Source organism: Pseudonaja textilis, chromosome Z, assembly GCF_049901715.1.
Source record: "Pseudonaja textilis isolate UNSWEBS1 chromosome Z, rPseTex1.2, whole genome shotgun sequence".
Taxonomy (NCBI): domain Eukaryota; kingdom Metazoa; phylum Chordata; class Lepidosauria; order Squamata; family Elapidae; genus Pseudonaja; species Pseudonaja textilis.
Genome location: NC_142008.1, coordinates 126,109,280 through 126,137,249, shown reverse-complemented (window position 1 = coordinate 126,137,249; position 27,970 = coordinate 126,109,280). Strand labels below are relative to the sequence as shown.

General features: G+C 50.8%; 1 protein-coding gene across 1 annotated transcript; it reads right to left on the bottom strand.

Moving 5' to 3' along the window:
• Nucleotides 1-13: 13 nt before the first annotated feature.
• LOC113453476 (sentrin-specific protease 3-like) lies at nucleotides 14-27,970 on the bottom strand. The gene is given in 13 exon segments (XM_087918383.1): nucleotides 14-397; nucleotides 1,322-1,372; nucleotides 3,105-3,188; nucleotides 5,254-5,391; nucleotides 7,591-7,668; nucleotides 11,151-11,198; nucleotides 14,084-14,225; nucleotides 17,378-17,383; nucleotides 18,852-18,910; nucleotides 18,912-18,964; nucleotides 19,643-19,948; nucleotides 23,846-24,803; nucleotides 27,791-27,970. Coding segments are annotated over 12 exon segments (2,022 nt in total). The 5' UTR covers nucleotides 24,792-24,803; nucleotides 27,791-27,970; the 3' UTR covers nucleotides 14-286.

Genomic DNA, 27,970 nt, shown 5'->3' with positions numbered 1-27,970 from the left:
GAGGGAAAGAGGCAGAAGCACGTCCCCCCATCCTGCCCCACATAAGTCCAATGGATGCCAACCTCACACAGTTGCCCCTCCCCCCCTTTGTCTCTGGCTGGAAACGTTGGGGAGGTTGGGCCCTGCCCCCCTGCGGACTAAGAGGGGCTCCTGGCCTGCAGCTGCTCCAGGCTCCAAGGACCCGGACGATGGTTTCTGCGGCGGCGTCCTTGTGGGGGTGAGGGTGGGGCGGCGGAGAGAGGGAGGGAGGGAGGAGGGGGGGTCGTGGTGGTGGTGGTGGGGGCTGTCACGCGATGAGTTTGCAATGGCAGAGCTCCTTGTACATCTGTCGGCGGAGTTTCGGCATGTCCTGCTGGGTGAAGGTGAAGGGCAGACCCAGGGCCAGGAATTTGGAATACTGGGGAGGAAGGAAGGAAGGGAGGAAGGAAGGAAGGAAGGAGGAAGGGAGGAAGGGGAAAGACAAAAAGGAGAGAGAGAGAGAGAGAGAGATTTAGTTGAGGAGGGCCTTTTCGGTCGGAGCCCGTCGAGATCAACGAGGAGAACTTTTTTGGGGGGGTAGCTCGGGGATGCTGGGTGGGCTTTGGGGACAGACGTTTCACCACCCAGCTAGAAACGCCCTCAGCGCTAGAGACGGAGGGAGGTTACGGGAAAGGAGGAGGAGGAGGAGGGAGGATGACGACCGTGGGGGCCCACTGGGGGTCTCTGACCCGGGAGGTTTCCGGCAGACGTCTCGTGACCCGGCTGAGGGAACAGCATCAGGGCTAAGAGGCAAAAAAAAAAACCTCCCTCCTAGCCCTGATGGCGTTCCCTAGATGGGCCATGAAACGTCCGCAGGAAACAAGCAACTTCAGAGAGCACCAAGGACCCCGCGGACCTTCCCCCCTCCTCCTCCTCCTCCTCCCCCCTCTTCTCCTCCCCTCTTCTTCTTCTCCTCCTCTTATCTCCCTCTCTTCCTCCTCCTCCCCTCCTTCTCCCATCTCCCCCCTCCCCCTCTTCTCGTTCTCGTCTCCTTCTCTTCCACTTCTCTTCTTCTTCCTCTTCCTCCCCTTTCCTCCTCCTCCTCTCCTCCTCCCCCCCCTCTTCCCCTCCCCTCTTCCTCCCCTTCCCCTCCCCTCTTCTCCTCCCCCTCTCCTCCTCCCCCCTCCTCTTTTCTTCTCCTCCTCTTCTCTCTCCTCCTCTTCCAGGAGCAAATGTTATTCTACGCACAAAATAAGCTTTTGAACAGGTGGGAAAGGTGCCCCTCCCCCAAGATTTCTCTCCACACCCCCAAACCTGCCCCCCACCCCAAGACCCAGGGCCCCTTCTGATCCGGCCACCTCACCTGCAGGACAAAGGCGCCACAATCACTGTCGTTGTTTTGTCGGGCAATGTTCTGGAAGGGGGGGGGGAAGGGAGGAGAGAAACGAAAGGGGTCAGATCAGGTGGGAAGAGACCCGGGGGGTCCCCAGTCCCCCACCCCCAGGTTTCCACACACCCCTGGCACCCACTCTCCCTCCTCCCTCACCTGGGCTCCCACCTGCGTGCCTTACCCCTTCCTGCCCGGCCTCCCTCAAGCCGATTCCTGCCTCCGTCTCCCTGAGCGGTCAATTCCGCCCGGCGACAGGAAGGGCAGCCGGCATCTCCTATCATTTGACAACTCAAAGTGACCCAGGTAGATTTTTTTTTTAGGGCTGAATTTACACATCCACCCAACTAAAAGGAGAGCCGGTTTGCCCTCGGAGGTTAAGGTGCTAGCCTAAAATCCCGGCGCATGGGAGTTCTAGTCCCGCCTTAGGTATGAAATCCGGCTGGGTGACTTTGGGCCAATCACCAGGTGAATGGGAGTTCTAGTCCCGCCTTAGGCAGGAAAGCCAGCTGGGTGACTTGGGGCCAATCACCAGGAGAATGAGAGTTCTAGTCCCGCCTTAGGCAGGAAAGCCAGCTGGGTGACTTGGGGCCAATCACCAGGAGAATGGGAGTTCTAGTCCCGCCTTAGGCACGAAAGCCAGCTGGGTGACTCTGGGCCAATCACCAGGAGTCGGGGAGTTCTAGTCCCGCCTTAGGCACGAAAGCCAGCTGGGTGACTCTGGGCCAATCACCAGGAGTCGGGAGTTCTAGTCCCGCCTTAGGCACGAAAGCCAGCTGGGTGACTTTGGGCCAATCACCAGGAGTCGGGAGTTCTAGTCCCGCCTTAGGCACGAAAGCCAGCTGGGTGACTCTGGGCCAATCACCAGGAGAATGGGAGTTCTAGTCCCGCCTTGGCACGAAAGCCAGCTGGGTGACTCTGGGCCAATCACCAGGAGTCGGGAGTTCTAGTCCCGCCTTAGGCACGAAAGCCAGCTGGGTGACTTTGGGCCAATCACCAGGAGTCGGGGAGTTCTAGTCCCGCCTTAGGCACGAGCCAGCTGGGTGACTCTGGGCCAATCACCAGGAGAATGGGAGTTCTAGTCCCGCCTTAGGCACGAAAGCCAGCTGGGTGACTTTGGGCCAATCACCAGGAGTCGGGAGTTCTAGTCCCGCCTTAGGCATGAAAGCCAGCTGGGTGACTCTGGGCCAATCACCAGGAGAATGGGAGTTCTAGTCCCGCCTTAGGCATGAAAGCCAGCTGGGTGACTTTGGGCCAATCACCAGGAGGATGGGAGTTCTAGTCCCGCCTTAGGCATGAAAGCCAGCTGGGTGACTCTGGGCCAATCACCAGGAGAATGGGAGTTCTAGTCCCGCCTTAGGCACGAAAGACAGCTGGGTGACTTTGGGCCAATCACCAGGAGTCGGGGAGTTCTAGTCCCGCCTTAGGCATGAAAGCCAGCTGGGTGACTCTGGGCCAATCACCAGGAGGATGGGAGTTCTAGTCCTTGGGGGCCTGACACGCCCCCCACCCTGACGAGGCCCAAGATCTGCTGTGTGGAGGCCGTGGGGAGGGTCCTGCCCTCCCCCAGAGGCACAAGGAGGGGAGGGCAGGCGAGACACCACAGGCTGCAGTCTGAGGGCCTCCTGGGGGGGATCCCCCTCTGGGTTAAATTTGGGGGGGCCCCGAGACCCTCAGGGAGAGGACCCCGAAGGAGCTGGGTCACTGGATCCCCCGTGCCCCCGCCCCCACCCCCAATGCCTGGGGAAGAGACCCTCACCATCTGGAAAACCCCCCTCCATCCCTCTCGGAAGTCCAGGCGGTTCTTCTTATCGGCTTCGGCTTGCAGGTACCTGCAGATGTGCTGGAGGGGGGTGGAGGGGGAGGAAGAGGAAGGCACACGTCAAACAGAAGCCCCATTGCCGTCCTAAAACTTACTCTTTGCGTTATTATTCTTATTCTTATTATTATTTATTCAAATTAAAATTCCTTCCCCCATCACACAAAAAAAATCTGATCCATAAAATGATTGTGATATTTTAAAAGGGGCCTTAAAAGAAAAGGAAGGACGGAGGGAGGGAAGGAAGGAAGGAAGGAAGGAAAGAAAAGAAAGAAAGAAAAAAAAGGAGGAAAGAAAAAGAAAAGAAATGAAGGAAAGAAGGAAAAGAAAGAAAGAAAGGAAAAGGAAAGGGAAGGAAGGAAGGAAAGAAAGAAAGAAAAGGAAGGAAGGAAGGAAAAGGAAAGAAAGAAAAGGAAGGAAGGAAGGAAAGAAGGAAAAGAAGAAAAAGAAAAGAAAGAAGAAAGGAAGGAAGAAAAAGAAAAGGAAGGAAGGAAGGAAAGAAAGAAAGGAAAGAAAGAAAGAAAGAAAGAAAGAAAGAGGAAAAGAAGGAAGGAAGGAAGGAAGGAAAACCCAGAACATCTACAGCTAGTCCGTGAAGACGGTCGCAAGAGGGGAAGCATGTAACCCATGGGGCACGGTGGCCATCCTAAAAATACCCTTTGGTAGCCCCAAGCGTCCAAGTTCTGCTCCCGGGGACGTCGCAACGGCCCTGAAAGGTGGCAAAACAGTCGTTCGGTCCCTCTTTTTATCAGTGCCGTTGGAAACTTTGAACGGTTACTAAATGAAGTCTTGTTAAGCTGAGGGCTGCCTATTCTATACTATTTCTATTGTATTCTAATTCTATTCTAATTCTATTCTAATCTAATTCTATTCTATTCAAATTCTATTCTAATCTAATTCTATTCTAATTCTATTCTAATCTAATTCTATTCTATTCAAATTCTATTGTATTCTAATTCTATTCTAATTCTATTCTAATTCTATTCTAATTCTATTCAAATTCTATTGTATTCTAATTCTATTCTAATTCTATTCAAATTCTATTCTAATCTAATTCTATTCTATACTAATTCTATTCAAATTCTATTGTATTCTAATTCTATTCTAATCTAATTCTATTCAAATTCTATTGTATTCTAATTCTATTCTAATCTAATTCTATTCTAATCTAATTCTATTCTAATCTAATTCTATTCAAATTCTATTGTATTCTAATTCTATTCAAATTCTATTCTATACTAATTCTATTCTAATTCTATTCAAATTCTATTCTAATTCTATTCTATACTAATTCTATTGTATTCTAATTCTATTCAAATTCTATTCTAATCTAATTCTATTCTATACTAATTCTACTGTATTCAAATTCTATTCAAATTCTATTCTAATCTAATTCTATTCTATACTAAATCTATTGTATTCAAATTCTATTCTAATCTAATTCTATTGTATTCTAATTCTATTCTAATCTAATTCTATTCTATACTAATTCTATTGTATTCTTTCTATTCAAATTCTATTCAAATCTAGTTCTATTCTATACTAAATCTATTGTATTCAAATTCTATTCTAATCTAATTCTATTGTATTCTAATTCTATTCTAATCTAATTCTATTGTATTCTAATTCTATTCTAATTCTATTCTATTCAAATTCTATAGTAATTCTATTCTATACTAATTCTATTTTAATTCTATTTTAATCTAATTCTATTCTATACTAATTCTATTCTCATTCTAATTCTATTCTTAATTCTATACTAATCTAATCCAATTCTATTCTATACTAATTCTATTGTATACTAATTCTACTCTTATTCTAATTCTATACTAATTCTATATTAATTCTATTCTATATTAATTCTATTGTATTCTAATTCTATTCAAATTCTATTCTAATTCTATTCTAATTCTGTTTTATTCCTTAGATAGATTTTCACTCCAAAAGCATTTTATTAAAATCAATTCAATTAAAACCCCAAAAACCCGATTAAAAATCCGATTGTTAAAATTTTTGTATTTTTTTTTAAAAAAGAAACCATCGATTTTTATCCGCTCTGCCTCATCCACCGCCCTGGGGCCCGCCTTACCTTGGGACACCGCCGGTTGAGGGTGCGTTGGGAATCCAGGTAGGTGATTTTCTTCTGCTTCACCTCCACGCAGATCAGCGACCAGTGAACCTCCAGGTGGATGGGGATCAGCAGGATCTCTTTGTTAAAAATGTCCACCTGGGGGAGGGGGAGGGGGGAGTAACCAGAGGAGCTCAGCGGGAGCCTCCACCTTCGCCCTACCTGGCGGTGTGGCGGGGAGAGGGGCCCCCGTGTTGGCAAATTACATGAGGCAGAGCTGACGTGGCTGTCAAGGTGCATTTCGCCTCTCCTGGGATCAGTTCTGACCGAGGCTTCGTCAACCGTCACGAATCGCAAACTTGTTTCCAAAGCAAAACCCATCTTATTGCAATGCTGCTGGGAATTACGTTCATTCCCAGCCAAAACGGTTCCCCGAGATAAGCGCCCACCTTTCAACGCTGTGCAATTGCAATGGCCCAAAAAACAAAAAACAGAAGCCTCCAAATTAATTGTAACAGAAAGCGAAGTGCCAGAAAAAGCCGACCAGACTACACAGAGCTTCAAGGAGGACTCGGGAATCTATCGAACGACCTTGCTTCCTGCAAAGAGTTCGTCATCTTGGCCTGACTTTTATCCCTTAGGGGAGGGGCAATCACCTCCCTGTCTTACTCCCGAGTCGACCCTTTTGTCTCAGCTGCTCTCGCCTTCTAGCAGCTCTGTGCATGTGCACTAGGAACAGGCTCCCCTGGGTCCTCTTCCTTGCTGCTGCCAGACTCCAAAGGCTCTGGAGGCAGCACCCTACTCCCAGATTGTCCTGGCCCCATCCCTGCATCGGACGCAGGACCCTCGCCCGAGGCCTCTCAAGACTTCCTGACTGGCCCCAGTTCTTCCCCACTGTCCGATTCCGCCGCTGGCTGCACCGGCCGGCAGTGAACTACAACGCGGAGGCCCTCATTAAACCATGAGCCCTCAAAAAAGAAAGGCATTTATTTATTAGGAGCAACAGGTCCGCATGGACCCAAGTGAAGTCGGCTCTGCCTCACGTAATTTACGGCTCAGCGATGACCCCGTTTCTCCTCCCTCCCCCACCCCCCTGGGTGTGTCATAAATCACATTCTCCAACCGGAGCACCACCTTCTGTAGAGATCACCCCTCTGGGACACAGCCTTGAGGAAGGCACGCGTGTGGGGTGTGCCTCTGACCGCGGCTTGCCGTGCTACTGCACCAGCTCTCATTCCACCCCACCCCTCCTGCCCACGGCAACTCCACCATAAACAAAAGGACGTCGAGACTCTAGAAAAAGTGCAGAGAAGAGCAACTGAGATGATTTTAGGGGACTGGAGGCTCAAACACACGACGGACAGTTGCAGGAACTGGGCCTGGCTGGTCTAGGGAAGAGAAGAGGGACCGGGGAGACCAGGAGAGCAGCCTTTCACTATTTGAGGGTTGGGGGTTGGACTAGATGACCTACAAGGTCCCTTCCAACTCTGATCATCTGACTTTCATCTGATTTTAAGGAAAAGGACCAGAGGAGACAGAAGAGCAGCCTTCCAGTATTTGAGGGCAGGTGGGGTTGGACTAGATTACCTACAAGGTCCCTTCCAATTCATGATCTGATTTGAAGGAACAACAGGACCAGGGAGACAGGAGAGCAGCCTTCCAGTATTTGAGGGCAGAAGGGGGTTGGACTAGATGACCTACGAGGTCCCTTCCGACTCTGTTCATGACTTTCATCTGATTTTAATGGACAAAAGGACCAGGGGAGACAGGAGAGCCGACTTCCAATATTTGAGGGCAGGGGTTGGACTAGATGACCTACAAGGTCCCTTCCAACTCATAATCTGATTTTAAGGAGCAAAAGGACCAGGGGAGACAGGAGAGCAGCCTTCCAGTATTTGAGGGCGGGGGGGTTGGACTAGATGACCTACAAGGTCCCTTCCGACTCTGTTCATCTGATTCTAATCTGACACCCCCGATGCACCTTGGGACGACCGACAGGTTTCCGGGTGGCCACGCCCGACAGAAGCCTTTGGGTAGGCTGGACTCCAAGTCCCATGCCTTCCCCAAGAGCCCAGCCTGGGACAGGTAGTCCTCGACTTGCAACAGTCCCTTGAGTGACCGATTGGAGTTACAACGGCGCTGAAAACGGGTGTGTGTGTGTGTGTGCGCTTCTAACCAGTTTGCACCCTTACGGCTGTCAGGGTCACGCGATCCAAATTCGGCGCTTGTGCACGGACGAGTGAGTCGTCCTGGGACTCAATGGACGGGGGAAGAAAGCCAGGTTCGCTTAAAGACCACGCCACTAATCGAACCACCGCTGTAGTGATTTGCTGGCAACCCCACCACCGAACAACTTACATTTTTGGTCCAACGTTTCACGCCTTCGTACCCCTTGGTTCGTAGCTTATCGTAGAAAAAACTGTTGAAAAAGTGGACCTGAAGGACGAGGGGGGGTGAAGCGAAAAAGAGAAAGGGAGAAGGTGAGGGGGGGTCGTAGGGGGCAGAAAAGGCAGAGAGCCGCCTCCAATTTCCCTGACGCCCGAGTCCTGCTGTGATCTAAGGAACGACGGCCCCTTTGTGACTTGTGGACTCCGGCTCCCAGAATTCCTCCGACAGCTGTGCTGGGGGATTCTGGGAGTGCAAAGACACAAGTCATAAAGGACACAAACCGTTTACCTGGGGGGCGTATTCATGTATTTAGCGTGTGGCATATCACACAGCCCCCACCCCCATCATGTCTGTCTGTCTGTCTGTCTGTCTGTCTGTCTCTATCTATCTATCTTATCTATCTATCTATCTATCTATCTATCTATCTATCTTATCTATCTATCTTATCTATCTATCTATCTTATCTATCTATCTCTATCTATCTATCTATCTATCTATCTATCTATCTTATCTATCTATCTTATCTATCTATCTTATCTATCTATCTATCTTTGTCTGTCTATCTATCTTTGTCTGTCTATCTATCTGTCTTTGTCTGTCTATCTATCTATCTATCTATCTATCTATCTATCTATCTATCTATCTATCTATCTATCTATCTATCTATCTCTATCTATCTATCTTTGTCTGTCTATCTATCTGTCTATCTATCTATCTATCTATCTATCTATCTATCTATCTATCTATCTATCTATCTATCTGTGTGTATCTATCTCTATCTGTCATCTATCTATCTATCTATCATGTGTCTGTCTATCTATATCTATCTCTCTAATCTATCTCTGTGTGTATCTATCTCTATCTACCTACCTACCTACATCTATCTGTGTGTGGGAGTCTATATCTATCTATCATGTCTGTCTGTCTGTCTGTCTGTCTGTCTCTCTCTCTCTCTGTGTTATCTATCTCTATCTGTCTATCTGCCTGCCTGCCTGCCTGCCTGCCTATCTATCTATCTATCTATCTATCTCTATCTCTCTCTCTCTCTCTCTATCTATCTTATCTATCTATCTATCTTATCCATCTTATCTATGTATCTATCTTTGTCTGTCTATCTGTCTATCTATCTATCTATCTCTATCTGTCTATCTATCTATCTATCTATCTATCTATCTATCTATCTATCTATCTATCTATCTATCTATCTATCTATCTATCTATCTATCTATCTATCTATCTATCTATCTATCTATCTATCTGTCTGTCTATCTATCTATCTATCTATCTATCTATCTATCTGTCTATCTATCTATCTCCTATCTATCTATCTATCTATCTATCTATCTATCTATCTATCTATCTATCTATTTGTCTGTCTCTCTCTCTGTCTCTCTCTCTGTCTATCTATCTGTCTATCTGCCTGCCTGCCTGCCTGCCTGCCTATCTATCTATCTATCTATCTATCTCTATCTCTCTCTCTCTCTCTCTCTCTATCTCTGCCTGCCTATCTCTCTCTCTCTCTCTCTCTATCTCTGCCTGCCTATCTATCTATCTATCTACCAACCTACCTACCTACCTACCTATATCTGTGTGTATGTCTATATCTATCTATCTATCATCTGTCTGTCTGTCTGTCTCTTGTATCTATCTATCTATCTGTTATCTGCCATCTCTATCTATCTATCATCTGTCTATCTATCTATCTCTCTATCTTTTCGATCTATCAATCTCTATCTATCTATCTATCTATCTATCTATCTATCTATCTATCTATCTATCTATCTATCTATCTATCTATCTATCTGTCTGTCTGTCTATCTGTCTTTCTGTCTGTCTCTTTCTGTCTGTCTATCTATCTATCTATCTATCTATCAAAAACCCCCCCCCCCCCCCCCCAAGCATCCTGTCGTCCCGGGCTCAGCCTGGGCCGTCCTGCGTGGGGGGAATACTTTTGAACTCCCAGGTTGTGGGCCCTGAAGGTGCGTCTAGCCACGTTTCATCGTGGTCCTTCCCTTCCTCTTTCCTACGCTTCCTTTAAGGGTGTTCTTTTATTTTTTTTTCAAACTGGGTGTAATTCCTGGATTTGGCCGGAGCCAGAATGACACCGATTTTTGCCAATTTGATAGGTTCCTAATAAAATGACTTTGTTGGGATATGGCTGCCTTACCGTGCTTATTTTACTTAGTTATTTTCCCCCCAAAATAAGACCCCATCTTATAATAATTATTTTTTTTTTGCCACCAAAAGTAAGAGGCCAGGTCTTATTTTCGGGAGATTAACCTCACTTGTGCGCGTCGCCCCTGGCCTCCTTTTCGCAGCCAGAGGCCTTCAGGAGCTGCTGCGTCTTCTGTGGCCAGCGAGACTTTCCTGTAGGCCTCGGCAGCCGGGAACAGACCTCTGGATCGATCCAGAGCTTTGTCATCCGCTCCAGAGGCCTTCAGGTGCTGGGGGTGTGCCAGGCCTGGCTACACCTGTCCAAAGGTTCATAGTACAGCAGCTCCAACCCCCCCCATCCCCACCCTAACTTGGGGGTAGGGCTTATATTGGGCATACATGGTAAAAAAAATCAAGCTAGGACTTACTTTCAAGGTAGGTTGTGTTTTCGGGGAAACGGGCTACATTTCTCAGTGCTTCATAAGCATCGTGTTGTCTGGGTATCCATTCGAGGGTGAGGCTCTTAATTAGGGCTTATTTTAGGGGTAAGGCTTATATTGAGTGCATGGATAAAAAATCAAGCTAGGACTTACTTTCAAGATAGGTCATATTTTCAGGGAAACGGACTATCTACCTACCTATCATCTACCTACATACCGTCTATCACCTATCTATTTATCTAGCTACCTCAGTGCTTCACAAGCATCCTGTTGTCTGGGTATCTTAACTTTTACCCATCCACTCTGGAGTGGGAAGGGTCTTAATTAGGGCTTATTTTGGGGGTAGGGCTTATATTGAGTGCATGAATAAAAAATCAAGCTAGGACTTACTTTCAGGGTAGGTCGTATTTTCAGGAAACGGACTATCTACCTACCTATCATCTACCTACATACCGTCTATCACCTATCTATTTATCTAGCTACCTCAGTGCTTCACAAGCATCCTGTTGTCTGGGTATCTTAACTTTTACCCATCCACTCTGGAGTGGGAGGGGTCTTAATTAGGGCTTATCTTGGGGGTAGGGCTTATATTGAGTGCATGAATAAAAAATCAAGCTAGGACTTACTTTCAGTGTACGTCAGTATTTTGGGGAAACAGGCTACATTTCTCAGTGCTTCATAAGCACCGTGTTGCCTGGGTATCCATTTGAGCGAGCGGGAATCTTCATTAGGGCTTATTTTTTGGGGGGGTAGGGCTTATATTGGGCGCACGTGTAAAAAACACTCAAGCTAGGTCTTACTTTCAGGGTAGGTCGTATTTTCAGGGGAAACGGTAGAATTTTGGGGGACCTACGACTTGGAAATTTGACAAGAGCATTTTTTTTTTTTTTTTTACAAAAGTCATAGTCTGAACTTAAATTTGGAAACGCAGCTCACCTTTTCTGGCACCGTGTCCATCACGAGGTCCCCATACATATTCATCACCTGCTCAAAGGGGGAAATGATGAGATGGGTTAAAACGAGAAGAAAACAACACGCGCCTCTGGAGGGAAGGAAGCCTTAGGTGGGGAAGACCAAAATCGTTGCTAAAGGACTGTAATTTCTCCCCTGACAACCGGTAACCAGAGCCCAGAGAGACACACGATAAAACAGGAGAGGGTCTCTGTAGCTCAGGGTTGACCTGTGGAGAGTCCCTGGCGGTCTCTGTTTCCTTGCAGACGTTTCATGACCCAACTAGGGAACGTCATCAATGCTGGAAGGGGGAGGGGTTTGTGGCGAAGAGGAGGAGGGGGACTGTGGGGTCCTTGGGGGTCTCGAAGCTTGTTGTCCCAAAGATGCTTTTTTTCAGAAGGCAACTGGATTTTCTGTTTGTTTTTTCTTTTGAAGACGTGTCGCTTCTCCTTTAAGAAGCCTCTTTTACATATAAATGACGTTAGGAGAACAGAGAATATGATGACTTGGGCGAAAATCCGGTATTAAATTATGTTCAAAAAAAATGTGAACTGGGGTTATATAAATGCTATAGGTTGAAATTGGTTAAAGGGAGGTAAAAGGAGAAGTTAACTCTGTTTTTATTTTTACTTTTTCTCTGCGGTATACATGTGATAGAAAATAATTGATTATACAAAGGATATGAGAAAATAGAAAACATGACGAACTAGAAAGGATTATGTGGGAATGTAAAATATTTATAATGAACCTATCATATTTTTGGCTGTGGAAACGAAGGAAAAAAATATGATTATATGAATATCTCTGGAATATATATAAGATGTGTTGTAGATGGGGGCAGGATATACCATGTGGATCCTAAATGTATTAATCTTACTTTACTTTTACTCGCTTTTTCTTTCATTATCTAATTATATATTGCTCTTGAGAAAGTTATAGATGATAACAGTACATAAGGTAACATAAAATAGGTGGTAAGCTGAAAATGTAAATAATGGGGGATGAAGAATTGAAAATATATGTGAGGATGGAATGATTTTGATATTGAATTAATGAAAGGGAAATTTACCTAAAGATTAATCGAATGGATAATATGTATTTTTTATTTTCCTTTATTAAACAAACACACAAACAGAAATTACAATAAAAAGGTGGAACTTGGCACAGCCTTCCTAACATCAATCTTTGTCATTACTTCGCTAAATCCAATACTATTACATAATTTCATTCCATATACATTATATATATAATTATTCCCTATTTGCATGAATTTTTGCATGGGATTTTCAAATAACATTTTCTCTTTTCCCGTTTTGTGCGTACGCCAATCTTGTTGCAGTTCTTACGTGGATTACTAGATATACATTTTCCTTATCACATTTCCTCCTATTGATCCCTAGCGGAAAGAACTCTGGCCTGCGTTCCACTTTCGCTCCACACACCTCTTCCAAAACGGATAATAATTTGAAGCGGTGTTAATTAAGAAAGCTGAAAGTTGTAACTAGGGCTATGTACCAATATTGTAATCTGGACCCACGCTGCTCACGTGAAGAGATGTGTAAAGAATAAAAATAAAAAAAACTCTGGAAAAACAAAAAAGAGGATTGCAACCTTGGAATGGGGTGGGAGGAAGAACGAATTTCCAGGGGGGGGGAAAGGAATCATTTGCACCACTCCGGCGACCCTGAGGACACAGACAAGCCTCCGAGCGGCCTCAACGGCCCTCTAAGAAGGGTGCAAATGACCCGCTGTGTCTGCAAGGGGTATAAATCCTCCACTTCCCCGCCATCCAGTCAGAGCTGAAGAAGTTTCGCTTCAAAAGAGAAAAAGGAAAAAAGGGAAAGAAAGTCCAGTTGTCTCTCGGAAAACCAACCAAGCAACCACTTTTGGGACAACTGGGACCTGGGTGACATGACGGAGAATCCCTTCAGACGGTCAGCTGGATGGTTTTTCTTGCAGATGTTTTGTAATGCGGCTAGGGGAATGTCACCAGTGCTAACGGGAAGAGGGGTGGGTGTGGGGAGGGGGAGGAGGAGGGAGAGGAGGAGGAAGAGGGAAGGGGGAGGAGAAGAGGACGGAGGAGGGAAAGGGAGGAGGAAGAGGACGGGAGGGGGAAGAAAAGGCGGGAGGGGGAGGAGGAGGAAGAGGATTGGGAGGAGGAAGCAATGGAGGGAAGGGGAGGAGGAGGAAGATGAAGAGGGAAGGGGGAGGGAAGGGGATGAGGAGGAAGCAGAGGAGGAAGAAGAGGTGGGAAGAGGAGGAGTAGGGAAGGAGGGAAAGGGAGGACAAAGGAGGGGAGGAAGAGGTGGGGAGGAAGAAGAGGAGGGGAGGAGGGAGAAAAAGAATGGAAGGGGAGGAAGAGGAAGAGGAGTGGGAGGAGGAAGAAGAGGAAGAGGGGAAGAGGAGGGGAGGAGCAGGAAGAGGAGGAGGGGAGGGGGAAGAAAAGGATTGGGGGAGGAAGCAATGGAGGGAAGGGGAGGAGGAAGAGGAGAAGAAAGAGGAGGGGGAGGAGGAAGAAAAGGCGGGAAGGGGAGGAGGAGGAAGATGAAGAGGAGGAAGAAGAGGTGGGAAGAGTAGGAAGAGGAGGAGGGAAGGAGGGAAAGGGAGGGGAGGACAGAGGAGGAAGCGGAGGGGAAGGAGGAAGAAGAGGAATGGGGAAAAGGAAGGAAGGGGAGGAGCAGGAAGAGGGGAGGAAGGAAGAGGGGGAGGAGGGGGGCAACGACTGCGGGGGTCCCTGGGCCTCTCCAGCCCTGCACGTTTCCTCGCAGACCTTCTGCCTGGCAGCAGGAGCTCCGCCAACCTTTCACATCGGGGTCGGGGGTCGGGCGGGCAGGCCGTGCAGGCGAGCTGCGTGGTCCCCACCCCACCCCCACCCCCTGGCCTTGCTTCCCCTCAACCCCCCGGGCGCCCTCCCCTACCTGGTCGTTGAGCCAGTTGGTGCTAAAGAGGGTCTGCAGGTCGTCCATGGTCACCACGTGGCGCTTGTAGGTCACCCGGAAGGTCCGCACCACGGCGTTGCCCGGCATGCGCTGGTAGGACTGCATCAGCTGGCTCACCAAGCTTTTCCCTGCGGGGCCGCGAGGAAGAGGAGGAGGAGGACTCTGAAAGACGGGCGGGCTGGGGGGAGGCCTGGTGGGGGCAGCCCTTCCCCACCCCCACCCCCCTCTCAGTGGACTCCCAAGGGGGCCTCGGGCACTGCAAAGCCAGGAGCTCCACCTGGCCCTTGCCAGCTCTGCCCATCCTCGGCTTGCAACCCTTTCGCTTAGCGGCCGTTCCAAGTTTAACGGGGGAAGTTTAAGGGAAGGTGGGAATGGGAGGAGGAGGAGGGGGAGGAAGAGAAGGAGAATGACAAGGAGGAGGAGGAGGAGGAAGAGAAGAAGGAACAGGAGAAGGAGGAGGAGGAGGCAGAGGAGGAAGAGGAGAAGAAGGAAGAGGAGGAGGAGGAGGCGGAAGACTGTGGGGTCCTTGGGGGTCACTGAGCTGGGTGATTTTCCTGCAGACGTTTCATGGCCCAACTAGGGAACATCATCAGGACTAGAAGGGTGTTAGGTTGAGGAGAAGAAGGAAGAGGATGAAGAGAAGGAGGAGGGGGAGACGGGGAGGAGGAAGAGGAAAAGAACGATGAGGAAGAGAAGAAGAGGACGACGATGAGAAGGAGGAAGAGAAGAAGCAGGAGGAGGAGGAAGAGGAGGAAGAACAGAAGGATCACGACCACTGTGGGGTGTAAGATGCTCTCTGAGGTTGCTGGTTTTCTATCAGAAATGGTGTAGGATCTCCTGCGTGGGGTGGGGGGGTTGGACTAGATGACCTACAAGGTCCCTTCCAACTCTGGTGACCTGTTAAACTGTTAAAACTATCTCCTGGATATTAGGGAGGTCTGGAAAATTCTTCTAGAATGGAAGGGGGTGTGTGTGCATGCATGCGTTTGTGTGTGTGTGTGTGTGTGTGTGTGAAAGAGAGAGAGAGAAAGAGAAAGAGAGGAAGAGAGAAAGAGAGAGGGAGGAAGAGAGAGAGGAAGAGAGAGAGACAGAGAGAAAGAGAGAGAGAGGAAGAGAGAAAGAGAGGGGAAGAGAGAGAGACAGAGAGAAAGAGACGGGAGAGAGAGAGAGAGAGAGAGAGAGAGAGACTAAGAGAGAAAGAGAGAGAGACAGAGGAAGAGAGGAAGAGAGAGGAAGAGAGAGAGACAGAGAGAAAGAGAGAGAGAGGAAGAGAGAAAGAGACAAAGAGAGAGAGAGAGAGGAAGAGAGAAGAGGAAGAGAGAAAGAGAGGGGAAGAGAGAGAGACAGAGAGAAAGAGACAGGGGAGAGAGAGAGAGAGAGAGAGAGAGAGAGAGAGAGAGAGAGAAAGAGAGAGAGAGAGACAGAGGAAGAGAGAGAAGAGAGAGGAAGAGAGAGAGAGAGAGAGAGAGAAAGAGAGAGAGAGGAAGAGAGAAAGAGACGAAGAGAGAGAGAGAGGAAGAGAGAGAGGAAGAGAGAAAGAGAGAGGAAGAGAGAGAGGAAGAGAGAAAGAGACGGGGAGAGAGAGAGAGAGAGAGAGACTAAGAGAGAAAGAGAGAGAGACAGAGGAAGAGAGAAAGAGAGAGGAAGAGAGAGAGACAGAGAGAAAGAGAGAGAGAGGAAGAGAGAAAGAGACGAAGAGAGAGAGAGAGAAGAGAGAGAGGAAGAGAGAAAGAGAGAGGAAGAGAGGAAGAGAGAAAGAGACGGGAGAGAGAGAGAGAGAGAGACTAAGAGAGAAAGAGAGAGACACAGAGGAAGAGAGAAAGAGAGAGGAAGAGAGAGAGACAGAGAGAAAGAGAGAGAGAGAGGAAGAGAGAAAGAGACGAAGAGAGAGAGAGAGGAAGAGAGAGAGGAAGAGAGAAAGAGAGAGGAAGAGAGAGAGGAAGAGAGAAAGAGACGGGGAGAGAGAGAGAGAGAGAGAGACTAAGAGAGAAAGAGAGAGACACAGAGGAAGAGAGAAAGAGAGAGGAAGAGAGAGAGACAGAGAGAAAGAGAGAGAGAGAGGAAGAGAGAAAGAGACGAAGAGAGAGAGAGAGGAAGAGAGAGAGGAAGAGAGAGAGAGAGAGAGAGAGAGAGTAAGAGAGAAAGAGAGAGACAGAGGAAGAGAGAAAGAGAGAGAGAAGAGAGAGAGACAGAAAGAGAGAGAGAGAAGAAGAGAGAGAGGAAGAGAGGGGAAGAGAGAGGGAAGAAAAAGAGAGAGGAAGAGAGAAAGAGAGAGAGAGAGAAAGAGAGAGAGGGGAAGTAAGAGGGGAAGAGAAAGAGGCAGGGGGGAGAGAGAGAGAGCTGGGGGACGCACAGCCCAAACAAAATTCTTTCTGCTGGGAACCAAGGACGTTCTCAATGGGTGCCAGGAAGTCCTGGGCGGAGGAGGCCCAACCAGAGGTTTGGACTGGCTGGGCCCTGGGATGGTGGGACACGTGGCCATTGACGGGGTGGGTGGCCAGAACTGGTGGTTTTTTATTTTGGGTGGGGAAAACTTGGGGTCCTTCACAGTCGGATTCTCACCAGCTGTGCCAAGACAGCATTCCTAATAAATTCTTACTTTTGAGGAAAGCCCAGGCTCAAAGTTTTGGTGGCCTTGGCTATCTCTCTCTCCTCTCTCTCTTCTCTTTCCTCTCTCTCTCTCTTCCTCTCTCTTCTCTCTCTCTCTCCTCTCTCTCTCTCTCTCTCCCCTCCCTCCTCCCTCCCTCAAGAAAATATATCTATCTATGGTACCTATTTATATCTACCTGACTGCTATCGGGCTGCCTATCTATTCCAAGAAAAGATCAGATAACCATTCTTCCTGGACAGTAGGGCGGCCTTGGGCCCCCGGGGGTGGGACTAGAAGACCTCCAAGGTTCCTTCCCACCTTATGATTCTACCATCTCTCTCTCCCTCCCTCTCCCCTGGTCCTTTTGTTCCTTAAAATCAGATGAAAGTCAGATTAACAGAGTTGGAAGGGACCTTGTAGGTCATCTAGTCCAACCCCCTTCTGCCCTCAATTATTGGAAGGCTGCTCTCCTGTCTCCCCTGGTCCTTTTGTTCCTTAAAATCAGATGAAAGTCAGATTAACAGAGTTGGAAGGGACCTTGTAGGTCATCTAGTCCAACCCCCTTCTGCCCTCAAATATTGGAAGGCTGCTCTCCTGCCTCCCCTGGTCCTTTTGTTCCTTAAAATCAGATGGAAGTCAGATGAACAGAGTTGGAAGGGACCTTGTAGGTCATCTAGTCCAACCCCCTTCTGCCCTCACATATTGGAAGGCTGCTCTCCTGTCTCCCTGGTCCTTTGTTCCTTAAAATCAGATGAAAGTCAGATTAACAGAGTTGGAAGGGACCTTGTAGATCATCTAGTCCAACCCCTTCTGCCCTCACATATTGGAAGGCTGCTCTCCTGTCTCCCTGGTCCTTTTGTTCCTTAAAATCAGATGAAAGTCAGATTAACAGAGTTGGAAGGGACCTTGTAGGTCATCTAGTCCAACCCCTTCTGCCCTCAATTATTGGAAGGCTGCTCTCCTGCCTCCCCTGGTCCTTTGTTCCTTAAAATGAGATTAAAGTCAGATGAACAGAATTGAAAGGGACCTTGTAGGTTATCTAGTCCAACCCCCTGCCCAAGCGGGAGACCCTAACACCATTTCTGACAAATGGCAGTCCAATCTCTTCTCGAAAGTCTCAAGTGATGATGCTCCCACAACTTCCGAGGGCAACTTCTGTTCCATGGGTTGATTGTTCTCCCTGTCAGAAAGTTTCTCCTTATTTCCAGGTTGAATCTCTCCTTGTTCAGTTTCTATCCATTGTTCCTTGTCTGGCCTTGGAGAATAGCTTGACCCCCTTCCTCCTCCTCTCTGGGGCAGCCCCTCAAATATTGGAAGATGCTCTCCTGTCTCCCCTGGTCCTTCCCTTCACTAGACCAGCCACCCCCAGTTCCTGCAACCGTTCGTCGTATGTTTTAGCCTCCAGTCCCTCATCCTCCTGGTTGCTCTTCTCCGCACTTTTTCTAGAGTCTCAACATCTTTTTATAGCGTGGTGACCAAAACTGGATGCAGGACTCTAGGTGTGGCCTTACTCAGGCTTTACAGAGTGGTGTTAGTACCTCACTTGATCTTGATTGTATCCCTCTGTTAATGCAGCTTAGGATTGCATCGGCTTTTTTGGCGGCTGCTGCACACGGCTGGCTCCTCTTTAGCTGGTTGTCCACTAAGACTCCCAAGATCCCTCTCACAATTACTGCTATTGAGCCTGGTTTCACCCAGTTTATATGTGTCCTTTGGGTTTTTCTTGCCTAAGTGTAGGACTTTACTTTTCTCTACACTGAATTTCATTTTGTTAGATACGGTCCAGGGTTCAAGTCTGTCAAGATCCCTCTGGATGTTGAGCTCATCTTCTTGGGTGTTGGCTATTCCTGCCAGCTTAGTATCGTCTGCAAATTTGGCAAGTTCCCCTTCTATTCCCTCCTCTAAGTCGCTAATGAAGATATTGAGGAGTCCTGGGCCCAAGAGGGAACCTTGTGGCACCCCACTGCTTCCTTCCCTCCGTGTAGACTTACACCCATGAAGGACTACTCGTTGAGTAGGGTTTGCCAGCCAGTTGCGAGTCCATCTAGTGGTGGTGCTATCTACTCCACCTTTTTCTAGCTTACTAAGAAGTAGGCTGTGGTCTACTTTGTCGAAGGCCTTGCTGAAATCTAAATATGTTATGTTATGACATCGTACCTCTGCAGGGTGGAGAATTCCTCCTGAAAGATGTCCTCTAGCTTCCCCACCACCTCGTCCCACGCTGATGGGGATCAGGCTGCCGTACATCTGCAGGAATTCGTCCAAGATACCTGGGGGAGAAAAGGAAAGGCTTGAGCAACCCAAATTCCACCCATCGTTTGTGGAGGGAGGAAGGGGCTGGACTGGGAGGGGGCTCCTCTATGGCCGCTGGGGAGGGGAAAAAGCGGGGGTTTAATCCACATTTAATGTTCCATTTTTTTTAACCTCCTTTTACATTTGCTAACTTTTGCCCAGGTGAGTCCTCGACTTTTTTTAAAAAAAACCGGTCCGTTTAGTTTAACATCACATCAATTGGGACCGGGTTTGGTTTTGGGTTTTTTTTTCCACTCGCTTAACGACCGTCGCGGCCTTCCCCGTGGCTCAAAATTCCCCACGCTGAAACCACTGCGTTTAGACGATCGATTTGCGCCCGAGCAAAGTCCTCTCCAGATAGAGAAAAGCCAACGGGGCGGGATGGTGGCGGCGGGAAGCTGGACTCACTTAACAACCGGCGGGCTAAGTCACACAACGGCGGCGATCCGTTTAACAACGGGGCCAAAACTCACTCGAACCGACGTTTCCTTTAGCGAAAGGAATTTGTGGGGGGTCTCGATGGTGGGTTGTTCAGGCGAGGACTCTTTTGAGAGCCGGGCGCTGGGAGAGGCCAGCCCCTCCCTCTCCGCACAAACAACTGAAACACACACACACACACACACACACACACACACACACACACACGCTGCTCTTACTGTGCACACACGTGATGTGTTCCTCCCGCAGCAGACCGGGCTGAGCCACGTTCTCGGCCGGCCTCTCTTCGATCTCTTCGGGAGCCGCCTCGACCGGACGGCCCTCGCCTTCCGCCCGGACGGCCAAAGGATCCGCCGGCCGCTCGCTCTCCCGGCTCCCTTGGAAAAGTTCCTCGGCCACGTGGCCTCCGATGCTACAGACGTTGCTGATGAGGATTGTGGCGTCCGGCAAGCCGGAAAAGGAGCAGAGGTCGCCGTCCACCGGAGGGAGACAGGCAAAGCCGTTGGGAAGGGCATCCAGAGCGTCTGCAGGACAGAGGCGGGGGAGAGAAGTTTGGGGAGTGTGTGTGTGTGTGTGTGCTTCCAGCCGGACGTTTCCCCAGCCGGAATGGCCGTCGTCAGGAAGTGAGGGGAGCCGAATGTCAACCTCATCACAATAGTTCTACGGTCTTTTTTAGAGTTGCCAACAGAAAGGGAGGAGGGGGAGCAGCGCGGCGGCTGGGAAACCGAAAGCGCATTCCATAACTAGTTTTTCCAACGATAGCAACTAGGTGACTGACATTTCTGCCATGCAAAATTCTAACTGGAGACCATGATCGATGATTCTGGGCAATGGACGTGTCTCATTGGAGAATATGAATGATGATACACCCAGGGGAGTGGGGGGAAAGCCAGGGTCAAAGGTGACAATGAATCATGCGTCACAGAGTCTGGCTACACTCAGGCAGTGCCGACATGTTAACTCCCAATAAATCCTTTCGAAGTTTTGGAAGTTTCTGTTCTGACCGAGGCTTCGTCAATCGTAATGAATTGCCAACTTGCTTTCAAAGCAAAACCTACTTTATTACAACGCTGGGAACTGCTTTCATTCCCAGCTGGAGCTAATCTTAAACAGTTCCCTCAAGATAAGCACCCACCCTTCAGTGCTGTGGAAAGCTGCCCAAAACAGAAGCATGCAATGAACTATAATAGAAACCAACCGAAGTACAAGAAAAAAACCAACCAGCGTACACAGAACTTCAAGGAGGACTTGGAACCGATCGAACGACCTTGCTTCCTGCAAAGAGTTCATCATTGAGGGCTGACTTTTATCCCTCATGGGAGGGGCAATCACCTTCCAGCCTTACTCCTGAGTCGACCCTTTGTTTCAGCTGCTCTGGCCTTCTAGCAGCTCTGCACATGCGCACACTGGGAACAGGCTCCCCTGGCTCCTCTTCCTCGCTGCGGCCAGACTCCAGAGGCTCGGAGGCAGCACCCCACTCCCAGATGGTCCTGGCCCCATCCCTGCATCGGATGCAGGACCCTCATCCGAGTCCTCTCCGGACTCCCTGACTGGTCCCTTCTTCCCTACTGTCTGATTCCGCTGCCGGCTAACGATGAGAGTTTGGCTCGAGACTCATGATTTAATTTGGTGGGGGGGCTTTGCAGGAAACAATTTATTCGTTCATTGCCGCAGCCTGTGCATCTCAGAGACCCCGTGCTGAGCCCTTCCTTGTCAGCACTGCGCTTGGAATATAGTCGCTTGGCAGCTCTCCAGGCTAGATAAGGTCTGTGCTCCTCACCACACCCTGGAAAGACTGTTTGCCAGGCCTTTTGGCTGAACGCGAATGCCAGGAATTCACCTTTGTTTAAGAAAAGGGGGTTTTGCCGGGACAAAAAGCTTTAGGTCAGAACAAGCCCGGGGAGGCGGGGGGGAGAAGGAGGGATGGACTAGAAGACCTCCAGGGTCCTTTCCAACTCTCCATTCTGGCTGGTCTTGGGCGAAGGTTCCCCTGAAGCCTCCCTCCTCCCGTTTGTTGTTCCGATCGCCGTGGGGGGTGTTGTTTTGCGCGTGCTTTTGACAATCGGTTGAAGGCAAAAAGGAGAGAAGGGGAACGTCAAGAGGACGTTAGGGAGGGTCACCGAGGCGACGAACGTGAGTTTGGGCAAAGCGTGGGAAGAGAGCGGAGGGCTGGAGGACCTAGAGTGCTGTGGGCTCCATGAGAGTCGTTGGGCTCCCATGATAAACTAACACCATGATAAACTGGTGTTAAATCAGGGGTCCCGTTGACTGGCGAAGGACCCGTTTCCTCGGTCACGCCCACGGCTGTTTTTGCACTGGCTCGGCCAACAATCTTGGTAGCTGCCAAACCGAATGGATGTCCCACGTATAGCCCAACGCAACGCTCTCGGCTAGGGCAGGGTTCTCCAACCGTGGCAACTTTCAAGACCTGCAGACTTCGACGCCCAGCTGGCTGGGGAATTCTGGGAGTTGAAGTCCACAGGTCTTAAAGTTGCCATTGGTGCTAGAGAGAAGTTGAACCTATTGTGGTTCGCCGGCAGCAGGTGCGGACTCTGAGGAGGGGCCAGGACCATCAGGGAGTGGACTGCTGCCTTCAGAGATTGTTGGGGGCTGGCAGCAGCGATGAGGAGTTTCCCGAGGAGCCTGTGCCAAGGGCGCGCAGGATCGCTCGTAGGAAAAAGCAGCTGCAGCAGCACAGGCGACTCGGGGAGGAAGGCTGCAAGGTAATGGCCCCTCCTCCAAGGAGATAAAAGCCAGCTGTGAAGCGGACATTCTTTGCAGGAAGCAAAGACGTTTTGAAACTCAGCCTCGTGGACATTATAGTATCTTAAGTTGCTATTTGAAGACTCTTGCGTTGTGAAATATTTCTTATCTGTTATGCTTGGCAGCCTCGCGCAGTTCTGGCGAGGCTCGTGCTTATCAAACTTAATTAGTTTGCAGCAGCCTTTTAACCGGGGATTCGTTAAGAATCATTAAAAGGTTTCTGTCCCCTTCGGTTCGCGTTGGTTTTATTGGACAAGGGTTTGGGTCAGAACAGTTCCTCAGCTCCAGCACGACTCCGAAAGACTAATTTTTGGTCCCGATCACTGACCCAGATTGGGTGCCAGAGATGGAGAGCCTCCTTCCTGAACCGTTCTCCAAACCACCGAACGAGACCCCGAGAGACAATACTTATAACCACCACACATCAAGTCCCAACAGCCTGTGATACCACTCCACAGCACGACGGAGTGACTATACCCAAATCGCTCGGCCTTTACCCTCCCCGTCCCCGAGTCTCGGCCTGAGAGGGGCTCCCAGAATTCCCTAGCCAGCAAAAATTCAGCCCGGATCCTCCAGAATTCAGCCTGGAAAGGATAAGGACGCATCGGGAGCCGGAGTTTCTTTATTGCATTTTTTTAAAAATTGATTGGGTAGATTTCTTAATAGCGGGAATGCGATTGAAGGAAAACACCTTGAGTTCAGAAAAATAAAATAAACAAGCCATGGCAAGCTAAGTTAATCAACAGGTTAAATATGGGCTACATGGTATTATGGTCCGCCGGCGGCCTGTGGAGATGACAGCAGAGTCGGACAGTGGGGAGGAACATGGGCTGTTCCTGGAGTCCGGGGGGGGGAGGACTCGGACGAGGAAATCTGCGTCCGATACAGAGATGGGGCCGGGGCCATCAGGGAGTTATGTGCCGACTTGAGAGCCTCTAGAATCTGATAGCAGCGAGGAAAAGGAACAGCGGGAGCCTGTTCCCAGTGCGTACAAGCAGAGCTGCCAGAAGGCAAGAACGGTTAAGGCAAAAGGGGCGATTGGGGAGTGAGGCTTGGAGGTGATTGGCCCCTCCCGAGGAGAAGCAAAGGGACAGGGGTCTTTGCAGGAAGCAACCTTTGTTTCTTTGTGGTCAGTTTTAAAATCTGAAGCTCCGTTTGGCCTCGTACGGCTAATGGCACCATTTCAAGGGAGATTACAGGTGGGTGCTGATCAGCCTTATCCCGAAGGGCGGTGGCAGAACTCCTGTTGGACTGTTTGGGTCTCATTACGGGCTGGGAATGACTATAATTCACAGCGGTTGAAATAATAAAAAGAGGGTTTTTTGGGGGGACTAAGCGGGTGATTGTTATCGCCTCAGGAAGCCTGACCGTTAAACGGGAAAACGATATGCTGGCTAGGGAATTCTGGGAGTTGAAGTCCACCCCCTCTTGGAAGTCATTTGAAAAATACTGCTTTACCTTTCCGGGGGGCGTTATGGATTTATCTTCTAATTTATCTCGTTCGGATCAATAAACAGCCGGGCCCAGAAGAACCATTAATAAATGCTGCGATTTGAAAAGACAACCTTCCGCTGATCCTTCGTTTCTAGACCGGATCTGGGTTCTAGAGCAGGAAAACACACACACACACGCACGCATGCACACACAGATGTCTTTACCTCCGTCTCCGTCCAGGCCGTGCTGAGGGTCTCCCATCTTCCTAGTCCTGGGGGACATTTGAAGCCCCCGGGGCGAGTATTTGAGGAGGGCGGCCGGTTCTTCCACCCCGACTTCCATCGCGTCGGGCTCCTTCTCGAAGCTCACCCGCTGGAGCTCCATGTACTGAGGATAGGGGGACGCCTCGTCCATCAGGGCCCCCAGCAGGCCGAGGCGGGAGTGCTGAGGCGTGGACGGAGACGGGGGGAAGGCTCCCCCCAAGGCGTAGTCCAGGCAGGGCTCAGAAGGGTGGGGCCGGCCCTTGGCCGCGCTCTGGCAGTCCTCCGCCTCCGCTCCCAAAGGGCAGCTTTTCTTAAAGACGGGCAGGTGGTCGTCATCGGGCTGGGAGCCGGGGGAGAGGGACATGGACAACCGGGCCCGCTTGGCCCCTCCCCGCCGGCGTCCCTTGGCGGCCATCTTGCCCAGCAGCTTCCAGTGGAAAGCCAGGGAGCTCTTGGAGTACAGGAACATGCGGAAGGCGCGCAGCGCTCGTTGTCGCTTACGGCGGAAACAATGTCTGGAGGCCCCCAGGAGCTGCGGGCGCCGCCGGGCCTGGGCGACGTGGAAAGGCCAGGCCCCCTGCCTGCCGCTCCTGCCCAGCTTCCCCCGGGGGGCTTTGTGCCGGGAGAGCGCCGAGGGGGCCTCCGCCACCCCCCAGCTGGAGACGCGGGAGAGATCCCATCGGCCCTCGCGTTGTTCCTCGTCGCTGCTGGAGGACAAGGGGTTGAAACTGGGGAGGGGCTTCTGGGCGCAGGCCAGGCGCCGGCTCCCTTCGAAGCAGCCGCCTCGTTGGCGCTCCGGGTCCCGCCATCCCCGGGAAGGCTGGCAAAATTGGTCTGGGTGTCCTATGGGGTCGGGGAGGCCGGGGGAGGCCCCCCAGTACTTCTTGTCTTGGATGCTTTCCTTCATCGCTCCGATGGGCTGAAGGGAGGAAGAAAAAGAGAGAGAGAGAGAGAGAGAGAGAGAGAGAGAGAGAGAGAGAGAGAGAGAGGCACAGCTCTGATCAGGAAGTGACAGGTGAGCTTCAAACCAGAACCCTCCAGAAACTGATTCCACTCCCTGGGGCAGGGGTGGCCAACCTTTTGGACCTCAGGGACCACCAAACCCCTAATTTAAAAACCTGCGGAGACCCTAGGAAAATCCCCCAAAAATGTCTGCAGGAAAATCCCCTACCCCGTTTTCCTACCCATCTTTATTTGGGATCTCCAGCTCCGTTCTCAGCGGGAGAGAGAGTGGGGGGAGACTTTTGGCTGCGTGCAAGGAAAACAGCAGAAGCCGCAGAAGTTCTTTTCTTTCTCTTCGCCCCAAACTCCGCCAGAAACGAGACTTGTCGTGCCAGCGCAGCCTCTTGGAGCAGGAGGGCCTTGCAGGGTCCCAAAGACTCGTTTCTGTCGGCATTTGGGGGAGAGAAAGAAAAGAACTTCTGCCGCTTTCCTTGCGTGCAGCCAAAAGCACAAGAAGAAAGAAGCGGAAAGAAGCAGCCCGGTGGGCAGGCCAGGCCCGTGGGATGCGTGGGGCAAGTTCCTCCCTCTCTGCCCTAAATTAGCCCAAATTAATTGCTTTGGGGGTTTCTATGCGGACCACCAAAATTACTCTTCTCGCAGGCCCCGGGGACCCCAAAACGGTGCCTTGATGATCACAGGAATCCACAACAGAGTTAGGGGACTTCAGCTCGTTCCCTGTTGAGTGCGGCCGTATTTATTAGCTATTTACTTCATCTTGAGGTGGCAAGCATGCATAACCCTCCCTTCTCTTTTGTCCTCCGCCCTCCCCACCCCCCGTGAGGTGCATGGGGCTGAGAGAGAGGGACTGGCCCAGTCACCCAGTGGGGTTTTCAGGCTTAAGGTGGGATTGGAACTCACTGTCTCCTGGTGGTTGAACTGAAGCCACCCAGACAGATTTCATGCCTAAGGCGGGACTAGAACTCCCCATCTCCTGCTGATTGGCCCAAAGTCACCCAGCTGGCTTTTGTGCCTAAGGCGGGACTAGAACTCCCATCTCCTGCTGATTGGCCCAAAGTCACCCAGCTGGCTTTCGTGCCTAAGGCGGGACTAGAACTCCCACTCTGCTGCTGATTGGCCCAAAGTCACCCAGCTGGCTTTGCTGCCTAAGGCGGGACTAGAACTTCCATTCTCCTGGTCATTGGCCCAAAGTCACCCAGCTGGCTTTCCTGTCTAAGGCGGGACTAGAACTCCCATTCTCCTGCTGATTGGCCCAAAGTCACCCAGCTGGCTTCGTGCCTAAGGCGGGACTAGAACTCCCATTCTCCTGCTGATTGGCCCAAAGTCACCCAGCTGGCTTTCGTGCCTAAGGCGGGACTAGAACTCACCGTCTCCTGGTGATTGGCTCAGTCACCCAGCTGGCTTTCGTGCCTAGGGCAAAACTAGAACTCACCGTCTCCTCGTTTCTAAGTCAGCCGCGTAACCACTAGGCCGTAAACTGGCTCCTTAACCCAGACTTTAGCCACAATTTCCATCATTTTCTCCATGGCGGCGACCACTTTAAAAACATCAGACTCCAAAGCCCAGAGGATTTTCAGAGCCACCCAAGTTCCCCTCCCACAATGGCTCCCAAAAGAGCCAACCCTGCCCGTGACGACTCTCTGGAGTCCGGACAGTTCTTCCTTTTCCCTCTTCGCTGTTCAAGGGTCATTTGAACGCCTAGCATGACCTGAGTAAGGGGGCTGGACTAGAAGACCTCCAAGGTCCCATTCCAGCCCTATTCTGATGGATTGACTGTTGTTGCTTCATCTTTAAATGACACACCGTCGCTGGGAGAAGATGCTTCACCTGCATTTACCTGGTGAGCAGCCAGCTATGACATTTACTTGCCCACTGGCCCACTTGGCTCGAGCTGCCCATACAGGTAGATAGTCCTTGGCTTACAACTGTTTAGTGACTGTTCCTTAGATGCAACGGCACTGGAAACAGTGACGGACTGTAGAGTTCCCCAGCCGGCCTGGCTGTAAGCTGACTGGACTTCACCTCCCAGAGTTCCCCAGCCGGCCAGGCTGTAAGCTGGACTTCAACTCCCAGAGTTCCCCAGCCGGCCAGGCTGTAAGCTGGACTTCAACTCCCAGAGTTCCCCAGCCGGCCAGGCTGTAAGCTGACTGGACTTCACCTCCCAGAGTTCCCCAGCCGGCCAGGCTGTAAGCTGGACTTCAACTCCCAGAGTTCCCCAGCCAGGCAGGCTGTAAGCTGACTGGACTTCAACTCCCAGAGTTCCCCAGTCGGCCAGGCTGTAAGCTGGACTTCAACTCCCAGAGTTCCCCAGTCGGCCAGGCTGTAAGCTGGACTTCAACTCCCAGAGTTCCCCAGTCGGCCAGGCTGTAAGCTGGACTTCAACTCCCAGAGTTCCCCAGCCGGCCAGGCTGTAAGCTGGACTTCAACTCCCAGAGTTCCTCAAACCTAACCCTAACCCATCCTGGGAGTCGCAGCCCAGTCGTCTTAAAGCACGGCCAGGTGGGGAATGCTGGGAGTTGTAGTCCCCAACTCCTAAAGCGGCCAAGGCTGGACCTTCCCTGCTTTAAAGCCTCCTCGGTCCCCCTGCCCGTCAATTCCCACCAAGGAAATCGAGGCTGAGGGCTCAGCCACCCTTAACCCCCCTCCCAGATTTGGGGAGGGGGGCCAGTGGGTAAGCCCTCCCCCCTCCCCTCAGGGCAGCCCAGGGCCCCCCCTCCCACCCACGGGGCCACTTGGGGCTCCCCCCCTCCCCACGGCCATTGGGGGCGGCCGACGAGACCCCCGCGGGGCGAGAGGGGCGGGGCCCGGCGCGAGAGGGGGCGTGGCCGGAGGGGGGTCGGGGGCCGCATGGCGCGCGGGGCACGACGGGAGGGGCGCCCGGGGGGGAGGTGGGAGGAGGTAAGGGAGGCCGGGGTGGGGGGTTGGGGAGAGGGGTCCGAGCCTCACCGTCCACGCAGCGACCCCAGGCGCGGCCCTCCGGGGAAAGACAGGCCGGGCCGCGAGGGAGGCTCCGCGCTCGCTCTCTCTTCCCGCCGCCGCCCCGCCGCCGCCTCCTTTCCTCACAAATTGCCGCGGCTGCCGGCGCCGCCCTATGGCGTCATCAAACGGCGTCGGGTGGAAAGGGCG